At 51.4% G+C, this 27,500-nt stretch overlaps 1 protein-coding gene across 1 annotated transcript in view; it reads left to right on the forward strand.

Annotated features, from left to right (window-relative positions):
• Positions 1-27,500, forward strand: part of nek11 (NIMA-related kinase 11) — a gene marked incomplete at its 3' end in the record, with an annotated part of 52,822 nt that overhangs the window by 10,418 nt on the left and 14,904 nt on the right. The window contains exons 3-12 of the mRNA XM_079758819.1: positions 5,486-5,651; positions 8,743-8,861; positions 9,331-9,395; positions 9,892-10,018; positions 16,327-16,476; positions 16,918-16,996; positions 22,925-23,004; positions 25,241-25,360; positions 26,833-26,956; positions 27,196-27,325. Of these exons, the coding sequence (XP_079614945.1) occupies positions 5,486-5,651; positions 8,743-8,861; positions 9,331-9,395; positions 9,892-10,018; positions 16,327-16,476; positions 16,918-16,996; positions 22,925-23,004; positions 25,241-25,360; positions 26,833-26,956; positions 27,196-27,325 (1,160 nt within the window). The remainder of the gene's footprint in view (positions 1-5,485; positions 5,652-8,742; positions 8,862-9,330; positions 9,396-9,891; positions 10,019-16,326; positions 16,477-16,917; positions 16,997-22,924; positions 23,005-25,240; positions 25,361-26,832; positions 26,957-27,195; positions 27,326-27,500) is intronic.

Here is a 27,500-nt window from a genome sequence, read left to right on the forward strand (position 1 = left end):
TATTCATTTTTAAGTGCAAACTTATGTCCATAAAGTATGAAGAAAAAAAATAATAAAATAAATATATATATATATATTGCATACCATTTTTTCGCCTCAACGACACATTTCGTCACGTTTTAATGTTGCGATATTTCATGGCACGAAATATCGTCACACCCCTACCAAATAGTGTAGCTCCACGGTCATGCAACGACTAGACCTGATCTCTTCCTTGTAGCTGGCCTCGATATACTGTAGTCCATTTGATTAAAGCTCATATTGAAAAAAAAGCTCATATAAGCTAACTTGTTCAGAGTTCACCTAGACTCTATGTAGCCTTCCCGCCTTGTCCTGACCGACGGGCCCTCAGGGGCCAGTGTTGGGCCCAGGTGTGGCTCTCAGCTCACAGTCATCCCCGGTGGGTTACTACGTCTGCTCGAGAGCTGAAGCATGAGAGGGAACATCGAGTACAGACCAGGGAGGACGTACTGGAGCGACACAGACATTGGGACCAGGGTCACACTGAGTTCCAACCTTAAGGTAGAATTTGTTTGCTTGATTTGTGGTGTGTGCGGTGATGGGTTCAGAACTAACCATGGCGTTTAAAAGTGTGTATTGATGCAAAGTGTGTCATTCTTTATTAATAACTTCAATATCATTGAAATGGCAACACGGACATGCACATACTTTTGTGTTTGTTGGCCTATTCGATGTGTTATGATGCTCAATAGTAACATGGGAGATGTTAGGCCAGCCAGGTTGGGCGACTCCATGACCCGTACCGCCCTGAACACCGAGACGCCCGGAGGTCATCCACAGGGTCCACAGGTCGAGAAATATAAAACATGAAACCTGTGAGCAGGAGATGCAGACCTCGGATCCTTCTCTGGGAACGCTCTCTCTCCCACGGACCCAAACCAGTCCCCGTTGCGTCCCGGTCATTAATGGACAGTATGACACTACTGGCGTCGGTAGTTTGATTCTGAGCGGGTCTGTTTTTCGGGGGACCTTTCGAACACTCGAGACGCCGCGGTCCTTCTGGGATGACTCGATGAGTTGATAAAACGGGTCTGTGGCGGTGAACGTCCCTTTGAGTCTCGCCTCGGGGAACGACCAGCAGCGGCCGGCTGTTGCTATGCAACGAGCGAAGCCCTGTTCGAAGGGGCTTTGAGTTGTGACGCGGAGGGACGGGGTTCTCAGTCGCATCACGTCGGCGCCGGTTCCAAGGTCTTAATGGGCAGAGCAGCCCCGGGCCAGGGGCGACGGGTGAGCGCTTTAGAGCGGTTAGCGGAGCGAGTCAGCGCTGTATCGGTGGAACGCGCCCTGTGGAGGGGTGACACAGCCGGCTGGTAAACGTCCCTTCCCGCTCCGGGCGGGGGGGTTCAGCAGGCGTCTCTGGTCCAGATGCCTCCTGTGGTCTGGTGGGGGGCCCACCATCAGGACGAGGTCGTTACGGAGCCCGTGGACACACCGGCCCGGAGCGGCGGAGAAGACACAGCTCTGCGGCACGTGTCCCAGCGTCCCGCCGACAGGCTGCTGCTCATCTGGTGGCCAGAATTAAATCGTACAAACGCCGAATACTTCCAGCTAAATCGAGCTGTGGAGGCAGATTAGTCTCGATAAACAAGAGTAGGCTAAGAGGCACACATATTTGTAGTTGCTCACAAGCACAGCAATTAACCATTCTGCCTCTGAAATACGAGTGTAACTTGTTTGTTTTGATGAACCCGACCGCGTGATCAACAGCTCTGGGAGTACAGCAGATGGATGCGGAAAAAGACACAAACGATGAAATGGTTTTAATGAGCTGAATTGAGATGGTTATGGGATGGTTCCCGAGGGCAGCAGTGAGGTTTGATCACCTGCTGTTGGGGCCAGTAGAGTGTTTATGGCATTCGACTCCCAGCCAAAAGGTTCTGGGTTGGAACCCCAATGTCCACAGTCTACCTGCAGAGCAAGACCACCCCCCCGAACCCCAACCTGCTCATTAACGGCATCAGTCCCTTTGGATAAAAGCTGAATGGTTCTGGTGAGGAGTGGGTGGACCGGTGACGTAACACGGTGTTCCTTTATAGCGGACTCCCGTAGCGGAGGCAGAGGCAACGCGAGCTCGGTGCTAACGCGGCTGCAGCAGGAGCTAGCATCGAGCCCCGTGCTTCCCATGCCGTGCCGAATGCTAACCTAGCACTAGCGCTCGCTCGCTCGTCGTGCACCGCCAGGCTTTCCACCACGCCTCCTCCCCGTACTTGACCTTCAACCCTGCTCGCTACTGACCTTTCACGCTCCTGTCCAGTGACATCACAGCTCTGTGATGACTTGCAATGAGTTCAGCAGACAAGTGGGGCAAAGCAGTCCAGAGATAATTCTTCTCACAATAGCTGGCTTGCTGAGTTATTGGAAATGTAAGCGCTAGAAGAGATTTAGAACTGAACCAAAAACAAAGAGCAATATTCTCTTCATCCTTTAGAGATATCTTTGGGCAAACGTAACTTTGATGCAACATGAATGCAAGAAGGAACGCGTGATGCAGTATCCATGCCGGATACGTCGAGCACGAACAGGACCCGTTCCTACTGATGCCCCCCCCCCCCCCCCCCCCCCCCCCCTCTGGGAGCCCATCAGAAGGGAGACCCCCCCTCCTCCTGGTCTGTGAGGGGGGGTGTCTCCTCACAGCCCTGGAGGAGTGGGGGTCTCCCTTCTGATGGGCTCCCAGAGGAGGAGGAAGAGGAGGAGGAGGAGGAGGAGGAGGAGGAGGAAGAGGAGGAGGCTGAGGGGGCAGGAGGAGGAGGAGGAGGAGGAGGAGGAAGAGGAGGAGGCTGAGGGGGCAGGAGGAGGAGGAGGGGTGGAGGATCGGGGTTATGAGGGGGAGGATAAATGAGCTGGCAGTGCAGGAGGAGGAGGAGGAGGAGGAGGAAGAGGCAGTAGAGGAGGAGGCAGGGAGGTGGGGGAGGTGGAGGATGCGTTGGAGGAGGAGGAGCTGGACCACCGCTGTCCTGTGCCATCGCTCCCTGAGGGGGGGGAGAGGAGGAGGGAGGGAGACCGGTCTGGGCTGGTTCTCTGCTATTCTGAGCCCTATTAGCATAGCCAGCATTAGCATATTATCTCCCCCCCCGCCGTAACCCGGGGAGGAGGAGGAGGAGGAGGAGGAGGAGGAGGGGGCAACAGGCGGCGTGTGCATCCTCCCATCAGGCCTCTCCGCCGCGGTGACAACATAACGGCCCCCCGCTGACAGGACGCCCGCTCCTCACCCACATCTGTCACCCCGGCCTGCCCCCCTCCTAGCCCCCGATCTCCTCTCCTCCTCCTCTCCTCCTCCCCCCCGGTCTCCTCTCCTCCTCCTCCTAATTCTCTATGCGGTAGTGCTTTCTGAATTATGACTCCATGAGCAGTGCGGCGGGGAGGAGGGGCAGGGCTGCGTCGTAGCTCCCTGTGGTGCAGGGCTCCCCTGCTGGAAGGCCCTGGGTGGAAGCCCCCTCCCTGCAGCCTCTTTCGCCCTTGAGCAAGCGACCTGGACCCCCACCGGCCCCCTGGTCACAAGTCGCTGAGGTCACTTGGAAGTGCCTGCTGTACAACTATGGAGCGGTGAAACAGTGGAAGGGGACGGGAAGGTGACCTGGGCTCGGAGAAGCACCGCAGATGAGCGGTTGCTCTCCAACTGCAGGCTCTGGGTCCGCTCACGTCTGAAACGAGTCTGCTTCCTCTCAGCCCAACTGCTTGGCATTCTGTGGCTGTGTGTGTGTGTGTGTGTGTTCGTACGTGTGTACCTGTGTGTGCCTGCGTGCCTGCTGGTTCCTCTGTGGTCGTATCCCCGCCGCTGTCACCGTCGCGTCAAACTGGAATCTCTCAAGCTCCGCGCTCACAATGAAGGCGTACAGGCAGTACACGAGAGTGGGTTAGTGTTCGATTCCAGCTGAAACGTTCTGGGTTCGATCCCCGGTGTCTGCGGTCTACCTGTAGGCATAATCTAGAAGGAAACCCTCATGCTCCCCAACGCCCTGGCTACTTGAATTCATCCAAGAAGCTTTGGACAAAAGCATCTGCAGAATGACAGATTTCTTACTCTTTCAGTATTGCTCACTTCTAACATGATTACTGTTATTATGCCACTCTTCCGTCACTCTCCTCCATCGTTTCACAGCAGCTCCTAGCATCACAACGTGCTAACCCTCAAAGCGCCAGCAGCACCAGAACCAGAAGAAGAAGAAGAAGATGACGAAGAGGAAGAAGAAGGCGGTGGCCTGTGCTAGCCACTCAGACAACTCCCATCACGGCCCTTCACCAGACACCCTGAGGCTGAACACAGCAGCCCTGATCGCTCATTAACGCCGTTCCAGAAGCCCTCCTGCCTCTGGAGCCTCTCTGCCCCTGGGGGTTGGTGGTCTGACGCTGGGAGACCAACCAAACAGGCTGCTGCCTAAACCGGTGGCTTATGATCAGCTCCACATGAAGGATTCTTCATTAGTGTTTGGTGTGTGCACAGCAATATCTGAATAGACACAGCTTTATCCTGCAATATGTATTTATTAAACCTTGATTAAATATATATATATATACTGTCTGTATGTTTATGCTTTATATGTATATTACATTACATTGTTAATAGTCGTATCATTTAATGGGAGCTACAATTGAATATATCTTCTTTGGCTTTGAAATATAAATTTCATCCAATAAAAATCAAAGCGTTAATACCTTATTAATGACTCATTAAAACCTGTCTCAATAACAAAGGAGTGAGTGTTGTTTGAAAAAGTTTGACCTGGTACTCATCCAAAGTTTTTGCTGGTTTTAGTTTAGTTCGAAACCTGTGAAACATTCCAACTACAAATACTTCAAGTCCTCCCAACACAACTCCAGAAGTCCTGGTAGGAGGGGCTGCGTCCCATTGGGATGGATGGTCCCCTCCTGGTCAGAGACAAGGTCTCAGCATTACAACAGACCTTAGGAGGGGCTGCGTCCCATTGGGATGGATGGTCCCCTCCTGGTCAGAGACAAGGTCTCAGCATTACAACAGACCTTAGGAGGGGCTGGGTCAGCCCTTGTCGGCTCAAGGACCAGCCCTCACACAGCTGCTCCTGTAATCCCTGACCCTGTGCCTCCTTCATGGTCGCTCTGATGTTCAGTCGGCAAAGGTAGACTAGTCATATCATGAGATGGTGACTGGTTGCAAATGAACCTGTATGTGCTGGTCGTGCAGGAGCATGTTGTAACTAGCATATGACCTCCTCAGCTAGTGGTAAAGGTAGCAGGGTCTAGATCGGTGACCTACCTGATACCGCTGGGCCCCTCATTGTTCTCCCCTGTCCTGTCCACTACATGTTCTCCACGTTCTCCGTGTTCCCCTTCCAGAACGTCCTGAAGGACGAACCTCATGTTCTCCAGAACGTCCTGAAGGTGGCCTCCTTTTCCTCCATGTTCTGGCAACGTTCTCCGTGTTCCCCCTCCAGGAAGGTCCTGAAGGAGGAACCTCATGTTCTCCATGTTCTCCGTGTTCCTCCTCCAGGAAGGTCCTGAAGGAGATCCCTCTGGGGGACCTGCGGGCCAACGAGACGGTCCAGGCGTCCCAGGAGGCCCGGCTCCTCTCGCGGCTCCACCACCCTCACATCCTCCGCTTCTTCCACAGCTTTCTGGAGGGCGACGCCTTCTGCATCATCACCGAGTACTGCCAGGTACCCCTCACCCTACCCTTCTGCATCATCACCAAGTACTCGGGTGGGGACTGGGGGTCGGACACCAACCTCAAAGGTTCTGGGTTTAAACCCCAGTTTCCAAACGCTACCTGTGAGGTGTGCTTGAGCTTGGTTCTTCCTCAAGCCCTACCTGCTCCCTAAAGCCCTACCTGCTCCCTAAAGCCCTACCTGCTCCCTAAAGCCCTACCTGCTCCCTAAAGCACTACCTGCACCCTAAAGCCCTACCTGCACCCTAAAGCCCTACCTGCACCCTAAAGCCCTACCTGCACCCTAAAGCCCTACCTGCACCCTAAAGCCCTACCTGCACCCTAAAGCCCTACCTGCACCCTAAAGCCCTACCTGCTCCCTAGACCCCTACCTGCACCCTAAAGCCCTACCTGCACCCTTGATGTCATTAAGGAGGCAATGCTCTTAATGACGTACATCTGAATGGATTCATTATGAGTGCCATTGGCCACAGCCGCCTGCTTCATGACTGGATAGTTGACAGCAGTAGTAACTTCACGTTGGGATAGTTCAGGCCTGGCAGGGTTTGGGCAATTTAGGGTTTGACGTCACCTTTCATCCGTAAGTGATTCAATACAAATTTGATGTAGAAACTGCTTTGATTTCCGTCAGCACCGCGCTGAGAGGCGAACGTTCGGCAAGGCGAGGTCATTGATGTTTAAGGCCCTACCGAGTGCTTAGCTGTGGGGACACGGGAGGGTTTCAGCAAAGGACTGAACACTGTGTTTGTATTTCACCCTGGCAAGGACTTGAAAGCGCGTGTTTGGAGTGTTACCGAGGTTGAGGAGCCTTGGGTTGGAGGCGCTCCTGAAGACGCCAGGTCTTGGAGGGTTAGATGTTTTATTCATCCAGGAGTTGATCCGTGCTATCGTATCGTGGATCCACCGCCGTACAGCCCCGCCACCCCATGTAGGATAACAGAGATTTATTTAGTAATGACTCACTCTTCCCCAGAGAGCCGTTCTCTTACCGGATCATCCAACCACAGCAGATAGACATTGGTTATTCAGTATTCAAACTCTATTCTTGCAGAGAGATGGAGCCAATTTGGCCCAATCAGAAAGAGTTGCTGGGCAGTTTCTATGGAAATGATGCGTCCGCTTGTTAAGGAAGCGCCATGCAGGTGGTGATATCCGGGCAAGGGCTCTGAGGGTCTCAGTGGTCTGTCATCCGAGGGACGTCCAATTAAACGGCCGCTGAAGGCTTCCAGAGTCTCCATATCTCATGGCACGCTGCTCTCTCAATTATCCTCTCCCTGGAAGGGCGCAGAGCTTCGCGTGGCTCAGGAGGAGGAGCGGGTTGGCTGGTATCCGGAAGGTTGCTGGTGCGACCCCCGCCTCCTCCTAGCTGAGTGTCGAGGTGTCCCTGAGCAAGGCACCTAACCCTGAGTGCTCCTGACCAGCTGGCTGTCGCCTTGCGTGGCTGACTTCGCCGTCGGTGTGTGAATGTCTGCATAAATGGGTGAAGGTTAGGCAGTATTGTAAAGCGCTTTGCGTGGCCACTGGTTAGAAAGCGCAGTGTAAATGCAGTCCGTTGACCATTCCATTGCTGGTCTGGGACCTCCTCCTGGCGACCCTCAGACCACTCTCTAGGAGAGGGTGGTCTACTGAGCACTGAGGGAGGAGTGATGGTGTCTTTGAGGACCACACCTCGCGTGAGCCGATAGGAAGCCGTGTGAGATCACCTGTCCACACTACAGCCCCAGCCCTGCATCAGCCCACCCTGTCCACCTCCATCTATCAGCTCAACTTATTTATAGAGCGGCATTCACCATTCAGTACAATAAAACAATTAAATAAAACAAGTAGTGCATAAAAGACTAAATAATAAAAGCAGAAGTTAAAAATACAAAGCACCAGCTAACCCACCCAAGCACAAACTACCAAACCACCACCTAACTACCAATCTAACACCGCCTCTCTCACACTCTCACTCATTCACAAGCACGCATGCTCACTCACTCACTCACTCACTCACTCACTCACACATACACACTCACTCACTCACTCACTCACTCACTCACCCACTCTCTCACTCACTCACTCACTCACTCACCCACTCACTCACTCACTCACTCACTCACTCACTCACTCACTCACTCACCCACTCTCTCACTCACTCACTCTTAACTCACTCACTCACTCACTCACTCACTCACTCACTCACTCACTCACTCACTCACTCACTCACCCACTCTCTCACTCACTCACTCTTAACTCACTCACTCACTCACTCACTCACTCACTCACTCACTCACTCACTCCCTCACTCACTCACTCACTCACTCACTCACTCACTCACTCACTCACTCACTCACACTCTCCCTCTCTTTTACACTCTCACTCTTTCACACACACACACACACACACACACACACTGTTCCACTCCTTTCAAATTCATCAATTTGTCGTGAGAGGAGAAAGAAAATGAAGTGAAATGAAATATCTCACCTCCTCTCACCCCCCGTCCTGACCCCCTCACCTTCTCTCCCCCATCATCCTCTCCGACCCCTTATGTTCTCTCCCTACCTCCTCTCGTCTCCTCCCCCTCCCTCCCTCGCTCTCTCTCCTCTCTCTGACTTAGTGAAACTCTCTCTCCCCCCCCTCTCTCTCTCTCTCTCTGTCTCTCTCTATCTCTGTCTCTGTCTCTGGCTCTGTCTCTCTCTCTCTCTCTCTCTCTCTCTCTCTCTCTCTCTCTCTCTCTCCCCATCTGTCTCTCTCTCTCTTTCTCCCTCTCTCTGTCTCTGTCTCTCTCTCTCTCTCTCTCTGTGTGTCTCAGTGAAGCTCTCTCTCCCCGAGCCGTTTGTCTTCTTCAATAAGCTCATGACACCCCCCCAGACACACACACACACACACACACACACACACACACACACACACACACACACACACACACACACACACACACACACACACACACACACACACACACATACAGCTGGCTGGGTTGGTCTCAGAGAGTAACCATCTTTGGCAAGAGGAAATGGTTATCAATCAAAACTTGGCCATGTACAGAATATGTCACGCCTCTGTGATGATGTCATGTCTCTGCCTCGCTCCTATAGGACAAGGACCTGGACTACAAACTGGGCGAGGTGAGACAGTCTGGGCGGAGCCTGCCCGAGAGCCAGGTGGTTGATTGGCTCATCCAGCTGCTCCTCGGAGTCCACTACATGCACGACAGGTTGTCCCTCCCTCCTCCTAACACCTCCCACAGCAGCATTCCACTGAAAAGGACTCATGGCCTCCGATTCAGAGCCAAAGAGCCTTCTCTTTCAGCGCCATCTCCACTAGGTTAAATAAACATAAGCTTTAGGGCTGAGGGTTCTAGGAAGGAAGGCGTGTTTTCCCCTGGTTTGGAGCCACAGCGACTCTGTGATACTTTAGGAACCGTAGTTGTGTAGGCGCTTCACATTGAGCGATGGGGTGTATGAAAACGCCTCACACACCGTGGCGTCGTACTGTCAGCGTCTGAGAGGCTTAAACCTCTCGTACACAGACATCAAAGTACACACATCCACACACCGCTATGCATGAGGGTGTTCCAAAGAGCCCGAGGAGTAGGACCTACTCAGAGGAAGCAGGCGGTCAGGGTTGGTGTTCAGGGACAATGTGTGCGCTGCTGATTTCGTCTGCCCTGTCGTCCTGCACAGGAGGATTCTTCACCGAGACCTCAAATCCAAAAACGTCTTCCTCAAGAGGAACCTGGTGAAGATTGGTGGGTTTCTTCTAGAACCACGCGGCTCTCGGCAGAACCTTGCTGTAGCAGTGGTGTTCTGCTGAGTTCCTGTTCTTTGGGCCAAACTTCTGCCCACAACAGCAACGACCCAACGCTGTCTTTGGGGGAACTTTGGTGCAAAGAAATCAAAGAACTTGTGGCAACAATCCTTGAGTCTGTTCCTGTATTCAGCACACAGTGTTAAGCTGTGCGCTGCTTCACTTCATGCCCACCCTCAGTGAGCTAGGCGTTAGTAACACTCTCCCAAGGAGCAGGGAAACACTACGCACGAGTTCAGCTCAAGTGCTCACAATAATCATTACTCTGCACAGATTTGTTGTTAGTTCTGCTTGTTTTGCCAGTGATATGCGCTCATATTAACACAGGAGGTATAAATTGATTCTGCACGACTTTACAATTAGGACCTAGAGCGGAACATGGAGTAAGCACCATTTCCCATGATGCATCATGACACAGAGTCCTCTTCTGCCCCCAGGGGATTTTGGCGTTTCCTGTCTGCTGATGGGGTCGTGTGACCTGGCCACCACCTTCACGGGCACGCCGTTCTACATGAGCCCCGAGGTCCTGAACCACTGCGGCTACGACTGCAAGTCTGACATCTGGTACATCAAATTCAACTTTATTGATAAGGCCCTGTCACGTCAAATTACAGAGAATGACATTTTAGAAAGGTTAGGGCCCAGACCTCAACACAAAGAAAAGAACACTCACTCACTCACTCACTCACTCACTCACTCACTCACTCACTCACTCACTCACTCACTCACACACACACACACACACCTTTTCCCACATGCATCCGCCAAGAGCTGTAGTATTTTTCTCTCTGCAAGCTGTTGGCTTTTCAATCAGCTCGGCTCCTGCCGGTTTCCTCCAGGTGTGGCAGCCCAGCAGGGTGAACCTGAAGGCCGTCAGGCTCCTCTCTAATTAGAGAGCAGTGCTGCACACGTGTGCTGTGGAACACGTCGTTAGGACGGTGGACCACATGTGTCCCCATCAGACCACTGGAGAACGCCAACCCCAGTCCGGTCCAACGATGGGTCTCGGTCGTGTCTGTAAACACGTGCATGTATGTGTGTTGTATGTTGAATGCATGTATGTATATATGTATGTTGTATGTTGTACATTGTGTGTTGTATGTATGTACGTATGTATGTATGTATGTATGTATCTATGCATGTAAGTTGAATGTGTGTTGTATATTGTATGTATGCATGAAAGTTGTATGTTGTATGTATGTTTGTAAGTTGTATGTTGTATGTATGTATATATGTATGAAAGTTGTATGTATGTATGTATGTATGTATGTATGTATGTATGTATGTATGTATGTATGTATGTATGTATGTATGTATGTATGTATGTATGTATACATGTTGTATGTATGTATGTATGTATGTATGTATGTATGTATGTATGTATGTATGTATGTATGTATGTATGTATGTATGTATGCATGTTGTATGTTGTATGTATGTATGTAAGTTGTATGTTGTATGTAAGTTGTATGTTGTATGTCTGTTGTATCCAGCTTGTTAGGACCCCACAGGCTGGTCCGAGTCGAAGCAGTTTGGTTTTGTGCCTCACGTTCAGCTTCCTTTTTTTGGTTTGCAGTATTATTTGAATGAACAATCATTTATCGTCTGGGATGCTCTTGTCACGACTTCTCTTCATATTGATAACACCTAAAGCAGGGATCATGTCTATGAACAGGCCTTAGACTGTCAGGGGACTCCTTTTGAGTGTCACCCCATGTCTTTTCCAATTTGGTCGGAAGGGTTTCATCTCTATGGGGGTGTCTGGGATCCCTGGTATGTCCAGTTCCTCTCTACTGTCGTATCCTCTCTTTCTCTCTCTGTGTTTGGTTGCCTGTTGTCTGTTTCCTCTCTATCTATCTATCTATCTATCTATCTATCTATCTATCTATCTATCTATCTATCTATCTATCTATCTATCTATCTATCCATTTATCCATCTATCCATCCATCCCCCCCTCTCTCTCCCTCTCTCTCTCTCTCTCTCTCTCTCTCTCTCTCTCTCTCTCTCTCTCAATGACTGACTGACTGACTGACTGACTGACTGACTGACCGACCCATAGGAGGTCTGGTCCTGATAATGAGTTGAGTCTTCAGAGGGGGTCTGTGATGTGGACCACACACAGGCCCCCCCTCAGGTCCAGAACCAGTCCCCTACCCCCACAGGACCCCTACGGTCCAGAACCAGTCCCCTACCCCCACAGGACCCCTACGGTCCAGAACCAGTCCCCTACCTCCACAGGACCCCTACGGTCCAGAACCAGTCCCCTACCTCCACAGGACCCCTACGGTCCAGAACCAGTCCCCTACCTCCACAGGACCACTACGGTCCAGAACCAGTCCCCTACCCCCACAGGACCCCTACGGTCCAGAACCAGTCCCCTACCCCCACAGGACCCCTACGGTCCAGAACCAGTCCCCTACCCCCACAGGACCCCTACGGTCCAGAACCAGTCCCCTACCCCCACAGGACCCCTACGGTCCAGAACCAGTCCCCTACCCCCACAGGACCCCTACGGTCCAGAACCAGTCCCCTACCCCCACAGGACCCCTACGGTCCAGAACCAGTCCCCTACCCCCACAGGACCCCTACGGTCCAGAACCAGTCCCCTACCCCCACAGGACCCCTACGGTCCAGAACCAGTCCCCTACCCCCACAGGACCCCTACGGTCCAGAACCAGTCCCCTACCTCCACAGGACCCCTACGGTCCAGAACCAGTCCCCTACCTCCACAGGACCCCTACGGTCCAGAACCAGTCCCCTACCTCCACAGGACCCCTACGGTCCAGAACCAGTCCCCTACCCCCACAGGACCCCTACGGTCCAGAACCAGTCCCCTACCCCCACAGGACCCCTACGGTCCAGAACCAGTCCCCTACCCCCACAGGACCCCTACGGTCCAGAACCAGTCCCCTACCCCCACAGGACCCCTACGGTCCAGAACCAGTCCCCTACCCCCACAGGACCCCTACGGTCCAGAACCAGTCCCCTACCCCCACAGGACCCCTACGGTCCAGAACCAGTCCCCTACCCCCACAGGACCCCTACGGTCCAGAACCAGTCCCCTACCTCCACAGGACCCCTACGGTCCAGAACCAGTCCCCTACCTCCACAGGACCCCTACGGTCCAGAACCAGTCCCCTACCTCCACAGGACCCCTACGGTCCAGAACCAGTCCCCTACCCCCACAGGACCCCTACGGTCCAGAACCAGTCCCCTACCCCCACAGGACCCCTACGGTCCAGAACCAGTCCCCTACCCCTACAGGACCCCTACGGTCCAGTGGAGGAGAACCAGGAGAAATGTCTCTGAGCTCTCTGGTGTCTCAGCTCAGAGTCACCACGCAACACCCTAAGTTCAGACTGCACACACTCACACACGAGCACAGCAACGCCTTCACACACACTGATGCAGCAGCACATCACAGTAACTGACGCATACGTATGCATGTACGCAAGCACACACACACACGTACACACACACACACACACACACACACAGAGTCAGCAGCAGTGTGGTCACAGCACACACACATTCTATCACAGCTGCTGACACACAGACACATGCGTATGCATGCACTCACACTGATTTAGGAACACGGTATCGGCACAAACACACGCACGCACACACACACACACACACACACGCCCTTTGGTAAAACAGATTGTCATCAATGTGCCCGTTGTGTTGGGGAGCTGCCCTATCACCCCTCCATCATCCTGTCTCTCCTCTGTCATCCCTCCATCATTCTGTCTCTCCACCATCCCTCCATCATCCTGTCTCCCTCAACTTCCATTAATCTGTCTCTCCTCTATCATCACCTCCAGCATCCTGTCTCTCCTCTGTCATCCCTCCATCATCCTGTCTCTCCTCTGTCATCCCTCCATCATTCTGTCTCTCCTCTGTCATCCATCCATCATCCTGTCTCTCCACCATCCCTCCATCATCCTGTCTCTCCTCTGTCATCCCTCCATCATCCTGTCTCTCCTCTGTCATCCCTCCATCATCCTGTCTCTCCACCATCCCTCCATCATCCTGTCTCTCCTCTGTCATCCCTCCATCATCCTGTCTCTCCTCTGTTATCCCTCCATCATTCTGTCTCTCCTCTGTCATCCCTCCATCATCCTGTCCCTCCTCTGTCATCCCTCCATCATCCTGTCTCTCCTCTGTCATCCCTCCATCATCCTGTCTCTCCTCTGTTATCCCTCCATCATTCTGTCTCTCCTCTGTCATCACCTCCATCATACTGTCTCTCTCTCCACCTCCATCACTGTGTACCTGTCTCTCTTATCCTCCATAACGATGGTTAGATCATGACTCGTCAGAGTTGTCCATTTAAAATAACAATGCAGCCCATAACTCAGTCCCCTATGTCCCACGGCCTGGAGGACCACATCAGCCCGGTCCACCAGAGACATTCAAATCACCCCGGGGGGAAACGTTCAATCATTCTCATCCACAAACTCATCAGCCTTTTACCACAGTCTTTCTCTTACCATTCGTCAACGGAATGGGAAGAGAAAAATAAATGACAGAAACGCATAAACCTGGAAAACAGTTATTCATCGTCCTTCAAGGGAGGAAGGGAGGGAGAGAGAGGTAGGGAGGGAGGGAGGGAGAGGGAGAGGGAGGGAGGGAGAGAGGGAGGGGGGGAGAGGAAGGGAGGGGGAGGGAGGGAGGGAGAGAGGGAGAGGTAGGGAGGGAGAGAGGGAGAGGGAGGGGGAGGGAGGGAGAGAGGGAGGGGGGGAGAGGAAGGGAGGGGGAGGGAGGGAGGGAGGGAGGGAGAGAGGGAGAGGTAGGGAGGGAGGGAGGGAGGGAGGGAGAGGGAGGGAGGGAGAGAGGGAGGGAGGGAGGGAGAGAGGGAGAGGTAGGGAGGGAGGGAGGGAGAGGGAGGGTGGGAGGGAGAAAGAGAGAGAGAGAGAGATAGGTAGGGAGGGAGAGAGAGAGAATTACTGCTGAGGGAGAGTGAGGCTAAATGCACCCCGCGGATCCTGTTACTGGCAGGATCTCGTTGGCTGTAATCCGTCTTGATTAGCCTCCATTTCGATCTCCGAGCCACCCCCCCTCGCATAATCCCAGCCCTCCCTGGTCAGCTCTCTCTCTCTTTATTTATACCTCCCTCTACTCCTCCTATTATTAGCCCTCAGTCTCTCTGTCTCTGTGTTCAACGAGAGTCCATCCGTGGAACACAAAGCGTCTTCAGAGAGCCCACTCTCTCAGAGGCCGGCGGGAATCGACCTCGGCCCGTCGCCGTTGCTCTCCTGCTCGCGGCTGATTGGCCGAGGGAAGGCCGGTCCTCGGCTTTGCTGCAGACGCACCTGCCGGGAGACGCAGATAACGAGGAGAGGTTAATTAGCTCCAGGTGCAGCTCGTTAGACCTCGTGACCCCTCCCCCCTGCTCCTCCCAGGGGTGGAGGGGGGGAGGAGTCAGGGAAGAATGACAGGACGAGATGTCTTCCAGCCAAGGACAAAGAGGTTTTTACGACGTCAAATGTCCGACAAATGTCCTGACAAATCGCCTTCCACACAATCTGTCGCATATCTGAGGTGTCCGTTATTTGTGTGTCTGTGTGTGTGTCTGTGTGTGTGTGTGTGTGCTTGTGTGTGTTTGTGTGCGTGGGTATGTTGTTGTGGGTCTGTGTCTGTGTGTGTTTGTGTGCGCAGGTGTATGTTTGAGGGTCTGTGTGCTCTGTGTATCTGTGTTGTGTGTGTGTTTGTGTGTGCACGCGTGTGTGTTGTGTGTGTGTGTGCGTTTGTGTGTCCTATCGTTATTCTCTCCAGATAAGGAGGGCTGGTTCCGTCCTCAGAGCGATGGTAGAATTCACGGGGCTGTGAATGAATGCCTTGAATTGTCGATTGCCTGAAACGTCTCATTGGCTCGAGATATTACTCTGGAAAAAGAAAATCTACTTTTGTTTCAAAGGAGCGGAAATGTTTTTGAAGTCGCGACCAAAGATAATGAAAAGAAGATGCATGTTTTAAAAGATAAAGCGGGGCGCCAAGACTTAGTATTTCTAGTAGAATGGATTTACATGTCTAAAGTTATTAACAAACAGCCAACAAAGGGAAATGAAAATATGTTGTGTGATGTACATATGAATGTCTTGTTCTGTCATGTGATGTGTTTTGGTATGCGTAATGTGATGTTGTTCTCTCTGCAATGTATGTTTTTGTGTGTGCTTGTGTGTGGTTTTCCTCTCTGTGATTTATGTGTGTGTGTTTGTGTGTGGTTTTCCTCTCTGTGATGTTTCTTGTGTGTTTGGTTATTCTCTCTTTGTTGTGTGTGTGTGTGTGTGTGTTCTCTTCTTTTGTGTGTGTTCTCTTTGTGTGTGTGTGTGTGTGTTCTCTTTGTGTGTGTGTGTGTTCTCTTTGTGTGTGTGTGTTCTCTTCGTGTGTGTGTGTGTGCGTGTGTGTGTTCTCTTTGTGTGTTTGTGTGTGTGTTTGTTTGTGTTTTCTTCGTGTGTGTGTGTGTTTGTTTGTGTTATCTTCATGTGTGTGTGTGTGTGCGTGTGTGTGTTCTCTTTGTGTGTGTGTGTGTGTTTGTTTGTGTTCTCTTCATGTGTGTGTGTGTGTTCTCTTCGTGTGTGTGTGTGTGTTTGTTTGTGTTCTCTTCGTGTGTGCGTGTGTGTTCTCTTTGTGTGTGTGTGTGTGTTTGTTTGTGTTCTCTTCATGTGTGTGTGTGTTGTCTGTGTGTGTGTGTGTGTGTTCTCTTTGTGTGTGTGTGTGTTCTCTTTGTGTGTGTGTGTTCTCTTCGTGTGTGTGCGTGTGCGTGTGCGTGTGTGTGTTCTTTTTGTGTGTGTTCTCTTTGTGTGTGTGTGTTCTCTTTGTGTGTGTGCGTGTGTGTTCTCTTTGTGTGTGTGTGTGTGTGTGTCAGGGCGCTGGGCTGTGTCCTCTATGAGATGTGTTGTCTGAGCCAGGCCTTCGGGGCCCCCAGCTTCCTGTCCGTGGTGGTGAAGATTGTGGAGGGGCCCACCCCTTCGCTGCCCCCCCCCTTCTCCCCGGAACTCAGCTCGGTCATGCAGAGGTACTGTATGTGTGTGTGTGTGTGTGTGTGTGTGTGTGTGTGTTTGTGTGTGTGTGCGTGTGTGTGTGTGTCGGTGGGAGACTGTGTGTGTGTGTGCGTGTCTGTGTGTGTGTGGATGGGGGACTGTGTGTGTGTGTGTGTGTGTGTGTGTGTTTGTGTGTGTGTGTGTGCGTGCGTGTGTGTGTGTGTGTGATCCAGACCCAGCGGCTCAACAGAGGAAGTAATTAATCTGAGGAAAAGCAGCAAAAGTTGAAATGTTTCAACACAGAGAAAAAAACATTAAAAGATAAATGATTGTCTTTCAAAACACCCGTGAATGACACACTCACGGATTACGGACTGCTCACGCTAATGAAGACGATACCTGTTTGTGTGTGTGCGTGTGTGTGTGTGTGTGTGTGTGTGCGTGTGTGTGTGTGTGTATGCGTGTGTCTCAAACAGGATGTTAGACAAGCAGTCTTCCTCCAGGCCAGGAGCAGCAGAGGTCCTTAGGTCCGCCTTCATTCAGAAGAACATGCAGGTACACACACGCACACACACACACGCACACACACACACACACGCACGCTAGTAGTGTAACGATTAATTTGATGCATCGATGAATCGATTGTCAGTCCTACCGATTCAACTAAATCGATCTGCTAAAATAAATAAATAGAATGAATCGCTTTGGCTTCACCAATAATCTATATAAATGCTTTTAACCGTATGAATCGCGATTCTTAATTATGATTAATGTTTTAAGACTTAGTTTACACGTTTCTTTTGTGAAATGCAGTTCGGTAATCCGTAACGCTGTCATCAGCTAGGCAGCCTGCAAGGAAGTACCGCCGAGAGTTTTTTTTCCCCCTCACCCTCTGCTGGTGCATTTCAAACATGGCGAGAGCTGCAGCGAGATTGTTAATGCACCAGCAAACTTGAAATCAAAAGTGTGGAAGCATTTTGGCTTTGCAAAGAAAAATGGTGAAATTGACAAAACGTCTGCAGTGTGTCGATTTTGTAAAAGTGCAATTAAATACCACGGGAACACTACAAATCTAGCCAGCCACCTTTAAAGGCGACACGGTATCACAGAAGCGTCTGCTTCAGTAGCTGCAGCTATTTCGGCTAACCCTTCTGCTAGCAGTAACATTGCTGCTAACCTTTTTGAGCAAAAGCTCGGAGTAAATACGCCACGGGCTAAAGCCATCACCGCGTCGATTGCAAAATTTATTTGCATGGATCTACGTCCTTACAGCGTAGTAGAAAATGCTGGATTTAGGGAAATGGTAAAAACACTCGCGCCAAGGTACAAGATACCCAGCCGCCAGTTCTTCAGTGACACATGCATTCCGAAGATGTACGAAGACGTCAAGAACGAGGTGAAGCAGTCACTCTTTGAAGCGGACCGGGTGGCTATCACCACCGACGGATGGACGAGCTGCTCTACAGAGGGGTATGTCACCGTAACCGCACATCTCATTAACAAAGAATGGCCATGCAAAACATAGTTCTCCAGACCAGAGTGCTGAGCGAATCGCACACCGGAATAAACATTAGTTGCTTACTTCGTGACACCTGCCAGGAATGGAACATCACGGACAAGAGTCGGGCTCTAGTTACGGACAATGCCCGCAACATGATTTTGGCTGGAAGAGCTGCTGAGTTCGGTCCCCATGTTCCCTGCTTTGCACACACGTTAAATTTGGCATCGCAGAAGGCAATGCAAGTGAACAGTGCTGATCGATTGTTAGGGAGAGTGAGGAAAGTGGTCTCATATTTTCATCGAAGTCCTTTGGCTACCAACTCCATGCGAGAGAAGCAAAGATTACTCGCCTTGCCACAGCACAAGCTGAAAACCGACGTTTGCATTTGATGGAACAGTTCCTGCGAGATGTTGGAACGTTTTCTCGAGCAACAAGCGGCAGTGGAGGCAACACTGATGTCTAAAGATTTCCGAAAGGGAGAAGAGGCAAACACCCTGAAAAACCGTGACATCAGTAACGCAGAAGATGTAGTGCAACTTGTGACTCCAATCAAGTTGGCCACCGAGTTTTGTTTTGCTTTTCAGATGAGCCGTGTCCCAAAAAAGCAAAGGCATTGGACATGCTTTTTGGAGACACATTTATTCAGGTGCAGGAGAGCAGGTCCACTGCTGATAGGACCAGGGAAGAGGTTGTCAGATACCGAGCAGATGCTCCACTCGCAGTGACAGGGAGTGTCATGGACTGGTTGAAGTCTCACGAGGGGGAACTGCCATTCTTTGCTAAGTTGGCTAAAAGATACCTTTGTATCCCAGGCACAAGTGTCCCCTCCAAAAGGGTGTTTAGCACCACAGGTGACATAGTGTCTTCTCAGAGGAGCACTCTTAAACCTGAACATGTTGACCAGTTAATATTCCTGAAGAAAAATCTGAAGTAGTACAGACTGTACCCTATTGATAAGTAGGCTACTAGTACAAATGTTCAAAATGCCTTTGTTACAGGGCTGAGCAATTCATTTGTTTAATTACATTTTTGTATTTAGCATAAAATATTATGCAGGCCTACTTTAGTAGTAGAAGTACATGTGTAGAATCTACCCACTCACTCACTCACTCACTCACCCACTCACTCACTCACTCACTCACTCACCCACTCACCCACTCACTCACCCACTCACTCACTCACTCACCCACTCACTCACTCACTCACTCTTAACTCACTCACTCACTCACTCACTCACTCTTAACTCACTCACTCACTCACCCACTCACTCACCCACTCACTCACTCACTCACTCACTCACTCACTCACCCACTCCCTCACTCACTCACTCACCCACTCACTCACTCACTCACCCACTCACTCACTCACTCACCCACTCACTCACCCACTCACCCACTCACTCACTCACTCACTCACTCACTCACTCACTCACTCACTCACTCACCCACTCACCCACTCACTCACCCACTCACTCACCCACTCACTCACTCACTCACCCACTCACTCACTCACTCACTCACTCTTAACTCACTCACTCACTCACTCACTCACTCACTCACTCACTCACTCACTCACTCTTAACTCACTCACTCACTCACTCACTCACTCACTCACTCTTAACTCACTCACTCACCCACTCACTCACTCACTCACCCACTCACTCACTCACTCACTCACTCACTCACTCACTCACTCACTCACTCACCCACTCACTCACTCACTCACTCACTCTTAACTCACTCACTCACTCACTCACTCACTCACTCACTCACTCACTCACTCTTAACTCACTCACTCACTCACTCACTCACTCACTCACTCTTAACTCACTCACTCACTCACTCACTCACTCACTCACTCACTCACTCACTCTTAACTCACTCACTCACTCACTCACTCACTCACTCACTCTTAACTCACTCACTCACTCACCCACTCTCTCACTCACTCACTCTTAACTCACTCACTCACCCACTCACTCACTCACTCTTAACTCACTCACTCACTCACTTACTCACTCACCCACTCACTCACCCACTCACTCACTCACTCACTCACTCACTCACTCACTCACTCACTCACTCACTCACTCACTCTTAACTCACTCACTCACCCACTCTCTCTCCTGCCAGCATGTAGCCTATCGAAAAATGTTCAAAATAACTGAGCAATGTTTAATTACGTCTTTTATTCAGCATAAAATATTATGCAGGACTACTTTTTTTATAGAATAAATATGTTTAATAAGTATTTCTGTTGTCTGTTTATCTTTTTTCACCTTTCAGAAGAATACAGATAGTCTCACTCACATTACTGCATGTTTATTTCATGGATATCGAATTTTGGTTAAAAGTTACTGAATCGAATCGTGGTTTACAGAATCGAATCGAATCGTTAAAAAAAGAAAAGAAAAAGTCCTTGAATCGAACTACTAAATCGTTCAACTAATCGAATCACTGAAGCCAAAGATTCACACTCCTAACGCTCACACGCACACACCCACACGCTCACACGCACACGCTCACACATACACACGCACGCACACACACGCACACACATCTCTCTCTCTATGATTTATGACACAGATCATACATCATAGGCCCTGAACCCCGTCCCATCAGGGGGTGGGGTCGGTCCAGGCTTGTTTACAGTCAGACTCCGAGTCCCCATCATAAAGGCCGCTGTGGATAAACATCTTCAGTGAAGAAACGCCCGACAAGACCAGCAGTCCGCAGAAGATCAGCCTGGATTAAAGTTCCCCCGGGCCTTAAGCTCAACTCTAGAAAGTATTTTTTTCAAAAGTAACTACACAGCAATGCACAAGGCACAACACACACACACACACACACACACACACACACATACACACACATACACACACACACACAGACCCATACAAGGCGACACACACACCCACACACACAAACCAGGGCTGTGCGTCATGAGAGCAGCTGAAGATGAAAACTACATCTACACCTAATGGGAGAGGAAGGGAGAGAGACACTCAGAGGGAGAGAGAGAGAGACAGAGGGAGGGAGGGAGAGAGACGCTCAGAGGGAGAGAGAGAGAGAGACAGGGAGGGAGGGAGAGAGACGCTCAGAGGGAGGGAGAGAGAGAGGAGAGAGGTAGAGAGGAGAGGGATATTAGATAGAGAAAGAGAAAGGAGGGAGGAGGAGAGGGATATTAGATAGAGATAGAGAGAAAGGAGAGAGGAGGAGAGAGGGATATTAGATAGAGAAAGAGAAAGGAGGGAGGAGGAGAGGGATATTAGATAGAGATAGAGAGAAAGGAGGGAGGAGGAGAGAGGGATATTAGATAGAGATAGAGAGAAAGGAGGGAGGAGGAGAGAGGGATATTAGATAGAGATAGAGAGAAAGGAGGGAGGAGGAGAGGGATATTAGATAGAGATAGAGAGAAAGGAGGGAGGAGGAGAGAGGGATATTCGAGAGAGAGAGAGGGGACGGGGGTAGAGAGGAGAGGGAACTGATGTGCTGGTAATGAGGGGGTCTTAATGACTATTAAATAACAATAGCTTGTGTTGGCTTGGAGATGTTTGTCAGCGGGGCTATCATTAGCGTTACACAGAACCACCCAAAGCTCCTCGCTCTCGCTCGCCACCCCGCTCTCGTTCTCTTCCACCTCTGCTGACTCGCCCAACGGTGGTGATTAGCTTCAGACCCTCTCCTGCTCCGACACACACAGACCCCCCCATCCTCAGTGTCCCCCCCGAGACCCGGCCCTGGAATTAAAATCAGGTCGTTTGGAGTCGAGCCGATATGAATATATGTTGACGTCCTTCCTTGCCCGGCCAGGGGGCAGGAGGGGCTGTGGTCAGGTACTGGGCAGCACTTTGGCAGCAATGGCTCAGGAGGTAGAGCGGGTTGGTCTGGTGACCGGAAGGTTGCTGGTTCGATCCCCGGCTCGAGTGTCGAGGTGTCCCCGAGCGAGACGCCTCGCCCTGACTGCTCCCGACGAGCTGGCTGTCGCCTTTAGGGGCTGACTCCGCCGTCGGTGTGTGAATGTGAACATGGATGGGTGAATGTGAGGCAATATTGTAATGCGCTTTGAGCGGCAGCGTGGTATAAATGCAGTTCATTTACGATTTTACTTGGTTGAACGTGATGTGTTTCTAGATGTGGTTAGCCAGCCGACACAACCCAAAGTAGGGCTTGTGCGTAAGGGGATTGTTCCGTACCGTATCATACGCTCTGTTTATGTCATTCCTGCTCATGGAGTGAACAGAAAGGCTGTTCTACGCCCGGCCTATCAGACAGATACGAGACCTACTCCCAGCGCTCTGGAGATGAATATTCATGAGGCAGATAGTAACATTGGCCTTTAAAGAACTCTGAATATATTTTCATCATATTTTAAAAAACAGGGACATCAGCAGGGACACTGAAACAGGGACGAGCACCCGGACACAGGGACACACACACACACACACACACACACACACACACACACACACACAGACACACACACACACACACACACACACACACACACACACACACACACACACACACACACAGACACACACACACACACACACACACACACACACACACACACACACACACACACACACATACATACACAGACACACACACACACACACACATACACATACATACACAGACACACTATAACAGTTAAAGATGCACACATAGAGTGTGTACAATAAAGAGTCAGTATCTCTCCCTCTCTCTCGCCCTCTCTCTCTCTCTCTCTCTCTCTCTCTCTCTCTCTCTCTCTTGCCCTCTCTCTCTCTCTCTCTCATGTATACCTTCCAGTCCAACTCTCATTATATCTGTCAAAATGAAATATAAATAGCTGAAAATAAATATGCCGTGTAAATGTTGAGGTATCCCTATATGTAGACAAACCTCCAGTACATTCACGTGTGTGTGTGTGTGTGTGTGTGTGTGTGTGTGCGTGTGTGTGTGTGCATGTGTGTGTGTGTGTGTGTGCGTGTGCAGAGGTTAAAGGAACAGTTCAGTGTGTCTCTGGATCAGTCTTCCCTGACAAAGAAACACGCCGCGCAGATCGCCCGGGAAATGTAAGAGTCCTCCTCCTCCTCCTTCCTCTCCTTTTTTTCCCCTTCCTCTCCTTTTTTTCCCCTTCCTCTCCTCCTTCCTCTCCTTTTCTCCTCCTTCCTCTCCTCCTTCCTCTCCTTTTCTCCTCCTTCCTCTCCTCCTCCCTCCTCCTTCCTCCTCTTTCTCCTCCTTCTTCCTCTCCTCCTCCCTCCTCCTTCCTCCTCTTTCTCCTTCTTCCTCTCCTCCTTCCTCTCCTTTTCTCCTGCTTCCTCTCCTCTTTCCTCTCCTTTTCTCCTCCTCCTTCTCCTCCTTCCTCTCCTTTTCTCCTGCTTCCTCTCCTCCTCCCTCTCCTTTTCTCCTCCTCCTTCTCCTCCTTCCTCTCCTTTTCTCCTCCTTCCTCTCCTCCTTCCTCTCCTTTTCTCCTCCTCCTTCTCCTCCTTCCTCTCCTTTTCTCCTCCTTCCTCTCCTCCTTCCTCTCCTTTTCTCCTGCTTCCTCTCCTCCTTCCTCTCCTTTTCTCCTCCTTCCTCTCCTCCTTCCTCTCCTTTACTCCTCCTTCCTCTCCTCCTCCCTCCTCCTTCCTCCTCTTTCTCCTTCTTCCTCTCCTCCTTCCTCCTCTTTCTCCTTCCTCCTCTCCTCCTTCCTCTCCTTTTCTCCTCCTTCCTCTCCTCCTTCCTCTCCTTTTCTCCTCCTCCTCCTCCTTCCTCTCCTTTTCTCCTCCTTTTCTCCTCCTCCTTCTCCTCCTTCCTCTCCTTTTCTCCTCCTTCCTCTCCTTCCTCTCCTTTTCTCCTCCTCCTTCTCCTCCTTCCTCTCCTTTTCCCCTCCTTCATCTCCTCCTTCCTCCTCTTTCTCCTTCATCTCCTTCTTCCTCCTCTTTCCCCTCCTTCCTCTTCTCCTTCCTCTCCTCCTTTTCTTCTCCTTCCTCTCCTCCTTCCTCTCCTCCTCCTCTCCTCCTTCCTCTTCTCCTTCATCTCCTCCTTCCTCTCCTTTTCTCCTCCTTCCTCTCCTCCGTCCTCCTCCTTTCCATCTGCTCTAGCATTGCTACTCCCCCCGCACGCGAGCAAACGCACACAAGCACCACGTACGCACCACACACGCACACGCATGCACGCAAACGTGCACGCGCACACACACGTGCAAGCACGTGCACACACAAAGTGCTTTCAGTGCTGTGCTCTGGCTTGCCCCCCCCCCCCTTCACTCATGTGAAGGAAAACTATTAAACCGTGTGTACTGTCGGGCTGGCCCCCCGGAGTGTTTCACCGTGGCGCCGGCGTCAAGTAATGAGAAATCCTCTGTTTGGTGTGCGTGTTCACGTGGGGTTACACAACCAGCTCAGCCGTAACGCCTCAGCCCTGGACGGCAACACACCTCCCACCGTGGCCCATTCCCTCCGTCACACACCGCGACGGAGCAACCGCACATGACGTTACTAAACCGTCCCCTGAGCATCAGGCTGACCAACCGCCTCACCGGAGACAGACCCTCTCCCTGCTTCAGCCTCCTGGTGGTGTTCACACCTCCTCCTGCGCCTCCTCCTCCTGTTGGTTCAGCCTCCTGGTGGCTTAATGTTCACACCTCCTCCTGCGCCTCCTCCTCCTGTTGGTTCAGCCTCCTGGTGGCTTAATGTTCACACCTCCTCCTGCGCCTCCTCCTCCTCCTCCTCCACCTGCTCTCCTTCTCCTCCTGTTGGTTCAGCCTCCTGCTGTCTTAATGTTCACACCTCCTCCTGCGCCTCCTCCTCCTCCAGCTGCTCTCCTCCTCCTCCACCTCCTCCTCCTCCTCCTCCTCCACCTGCTCTCCTCCTCCTCCTGTTGGTTCAGCCTCCTGCTGTCTTAATGTTCACACCTCCTCCTGCGCCTCCTCCTCCTGTTGGTTCAGCCTCCTGGTGGCTTAATGTTCACACCTCCCCCTGCTCTCCTCCTCCTCCTGTTGGTTCAGCCTCCTGCTGTCTTAATGTTCACACCTCCTCCTGCGCCTCCTCCTCCTCCTCCTCCTCCTCCTCCTCCACCTGCTCTCCTCCTCCTCCTGTTGGTTCAGCCTCCTGCTGTCTTAATGTTCACACCTCCTCCTGCGCCTCCTCCTCCTGTTGGTTCAGCCTCCTGCTGTCTTAATGTTCACACCTCCTCCTCCTCCTCCACCTGCTCTCCTCCTCCTCCTGTTGGTTCAGCCTCCTGCTGTCTTAATGTTCACACCTCCTCCTCCTCCTCCTCCTCCTGTTGGTTCAGCCTCCTGCTGTCTTAATGTCCCCCCCACCCCAGGCAGGGTAAGGTCCACCTGCGGACCCTGAGGGAGAGGTCAGAGGTCGAGGGGATGACACCCAGAGAGAGGATGAGGCTCCGCAAACTGCAGACTGCTGACGAGAGAGCTGGGAGACTCAGGTACACACACACACACACACACACACACACGCACGCACGCACACACACACACACACACACACACACACACACACACACACACACACACACACACACACACACACACACACACACACACACACACACACACACACGCACACACACACACACACACACACACACACGCACACACACACACACACACACACAACCACACACACATGCATAACCACACACAACCGCGCATGCAAGCACACACACATACGCAGGCACACACACGCTCAGGCGCACACAAGGTTACACACACACACAGGCGCACAAACACACACACAGGTGCGCACACACACACATAACCACACACAACCGCGCACGCACGCACACACACACAGGCGCACACACACACAAACACGCACAAACATACACACAGGCGGACACGCGGTGACACAAACACACACACACACACACAGGCGCGCACACGCTGACACACTCACCCACAACCACACACACACAACCACACACACACACACAACCACACACACATGCATAACCACACACAACCGCAACCGTGAAAGTACGTATCAGTAGTGAATGTATGGAGGAATAGTGAAAGTACGTATCAGTAGTGAATGTATGGAGGAATAGTGAAAGTACGAATCAGTAGTGAATGTATGGAGGAATAGAGAAAGTACGTATCAGTAGTGAATGTATGGAGGAATAGTGAAAGTACGTATCAGTAGTGAATGTATGGAGGAATAGTGAAATTACGTATCAGTAGTGAATGTATGGAGTAATAGTGAAAGTACGTATTAGTAGTGAATGTATGGAGGAATAGTGAAAGTACATAGAGGTAGTGAATGTATGGAGGAATAGTGAAAGTACGTATCAGTAGTGAATGTATGGAGGAACAGAGAAAGTACGTATCAGTAGTGAATGTATGGAGGAATAGAGAAAGTACGTATCAGTAGTGAATGTATGGAGGAATAGAGAAAGTACGTATCAGTAGTGAATGTATGGAGGAACAGAGAAAGTACGTATCAGTAGTGAATGTATGGAGGAATAGTGAAAGTACGTATCAGTAGTGAATGTATGGAGGAATAGTGAAAGTACGTATCAGTGGTGAATGTATGGAGGAATAGAGAAAGTACGTATCAGTAGTGAATGTGTGGAGGAATAGAGAAAGTACGTATCAGTAGTGAATGTATGGAGGAAAAGAAAAAGTATGTAGCAGCTCGCTGGTCAAACCGTTTCCTTTATTCATTACGACCTCCCACTGCAGCTCTGGCGTCTGTCTGACCGGGGAGTTGCACGGACTTAACCTCCTGGTTCTCAACCTCTCGGAGACACAGGTTCAGTGTCAGGGACTGTGTGAACTCAGGAGCACAGAGCAGCCAGCTGAGTGCCGGTGGGCGGCGTTAGGGCGCAGCGACTCCCGGGGTCCGGTCGGGGTGGAGGTGCCTTGCTCAGGGCTGTCTGTCCTCGTCTCCTGTCGGCAGGCGTCTTGCGGAGGAGAAGCACCGCGAGGTGGGCGCCCGACGACGGGAACTCAGGACCCGGCACTTCGAGACCCTCAGCGTGGACGTCCTCAGTGAGGAGACCCCCAGCGAGGAGACCCCGACAGTGAGGCTTGATGAACTTGATGAACTTGATGAGTTTCCTCCTAATTAAGCAGCGCTCTGTTGTGCATCACCCCGCAGACTGCTCATCGTTTATGGATTCAGATTTAATGATCGCTTTTATGGACTAATGAGCTTTCTCTAACGCTTCCTCCCAGACATGCATTCTGGAGACGAGTGAAGATGTGTTTTAATTGATTCTGCACTTGATGAATCCCTCTCCGAATGTGCGACGACCAATAGGAGAGCTCGGATGGAACTCGGCAGCCGTCCCGACCAATCACAGCCGAGGGCGTCCCGCTCCCGGGAGGACGGGAGCCAATGAGGGAGCGGAGCGCAGAGGAGCCGCCCACAGCAAGGCGGGGCCCGCAAGGTGAGCCTGATACCGCCGCTAGCTGATTAGCATGCGGAGCTAAGATGGTCTGGAGGGGGGGCTGGGTTCATATGTAGCCTGTTAGCTTCACATGTTGCCTGTTAGCTTCATATGTAGCCTGTTAGCTTCACATGTAGCCTGTTAGCTTCATATGTAGCCTGTTAGCTTCACATGT

This window comes from Pollachius pollachius, assembly GCF_949987615.1.
Source record: "Pollachius pollachius genome assembly, chromosome: 1".
Taxonomy (NCBI): Eukaryota; Metazoa; Chordata; class Actinopteri; order Gadiformes; family Gadidae; genus Pollachius; species Pollachius pollachius.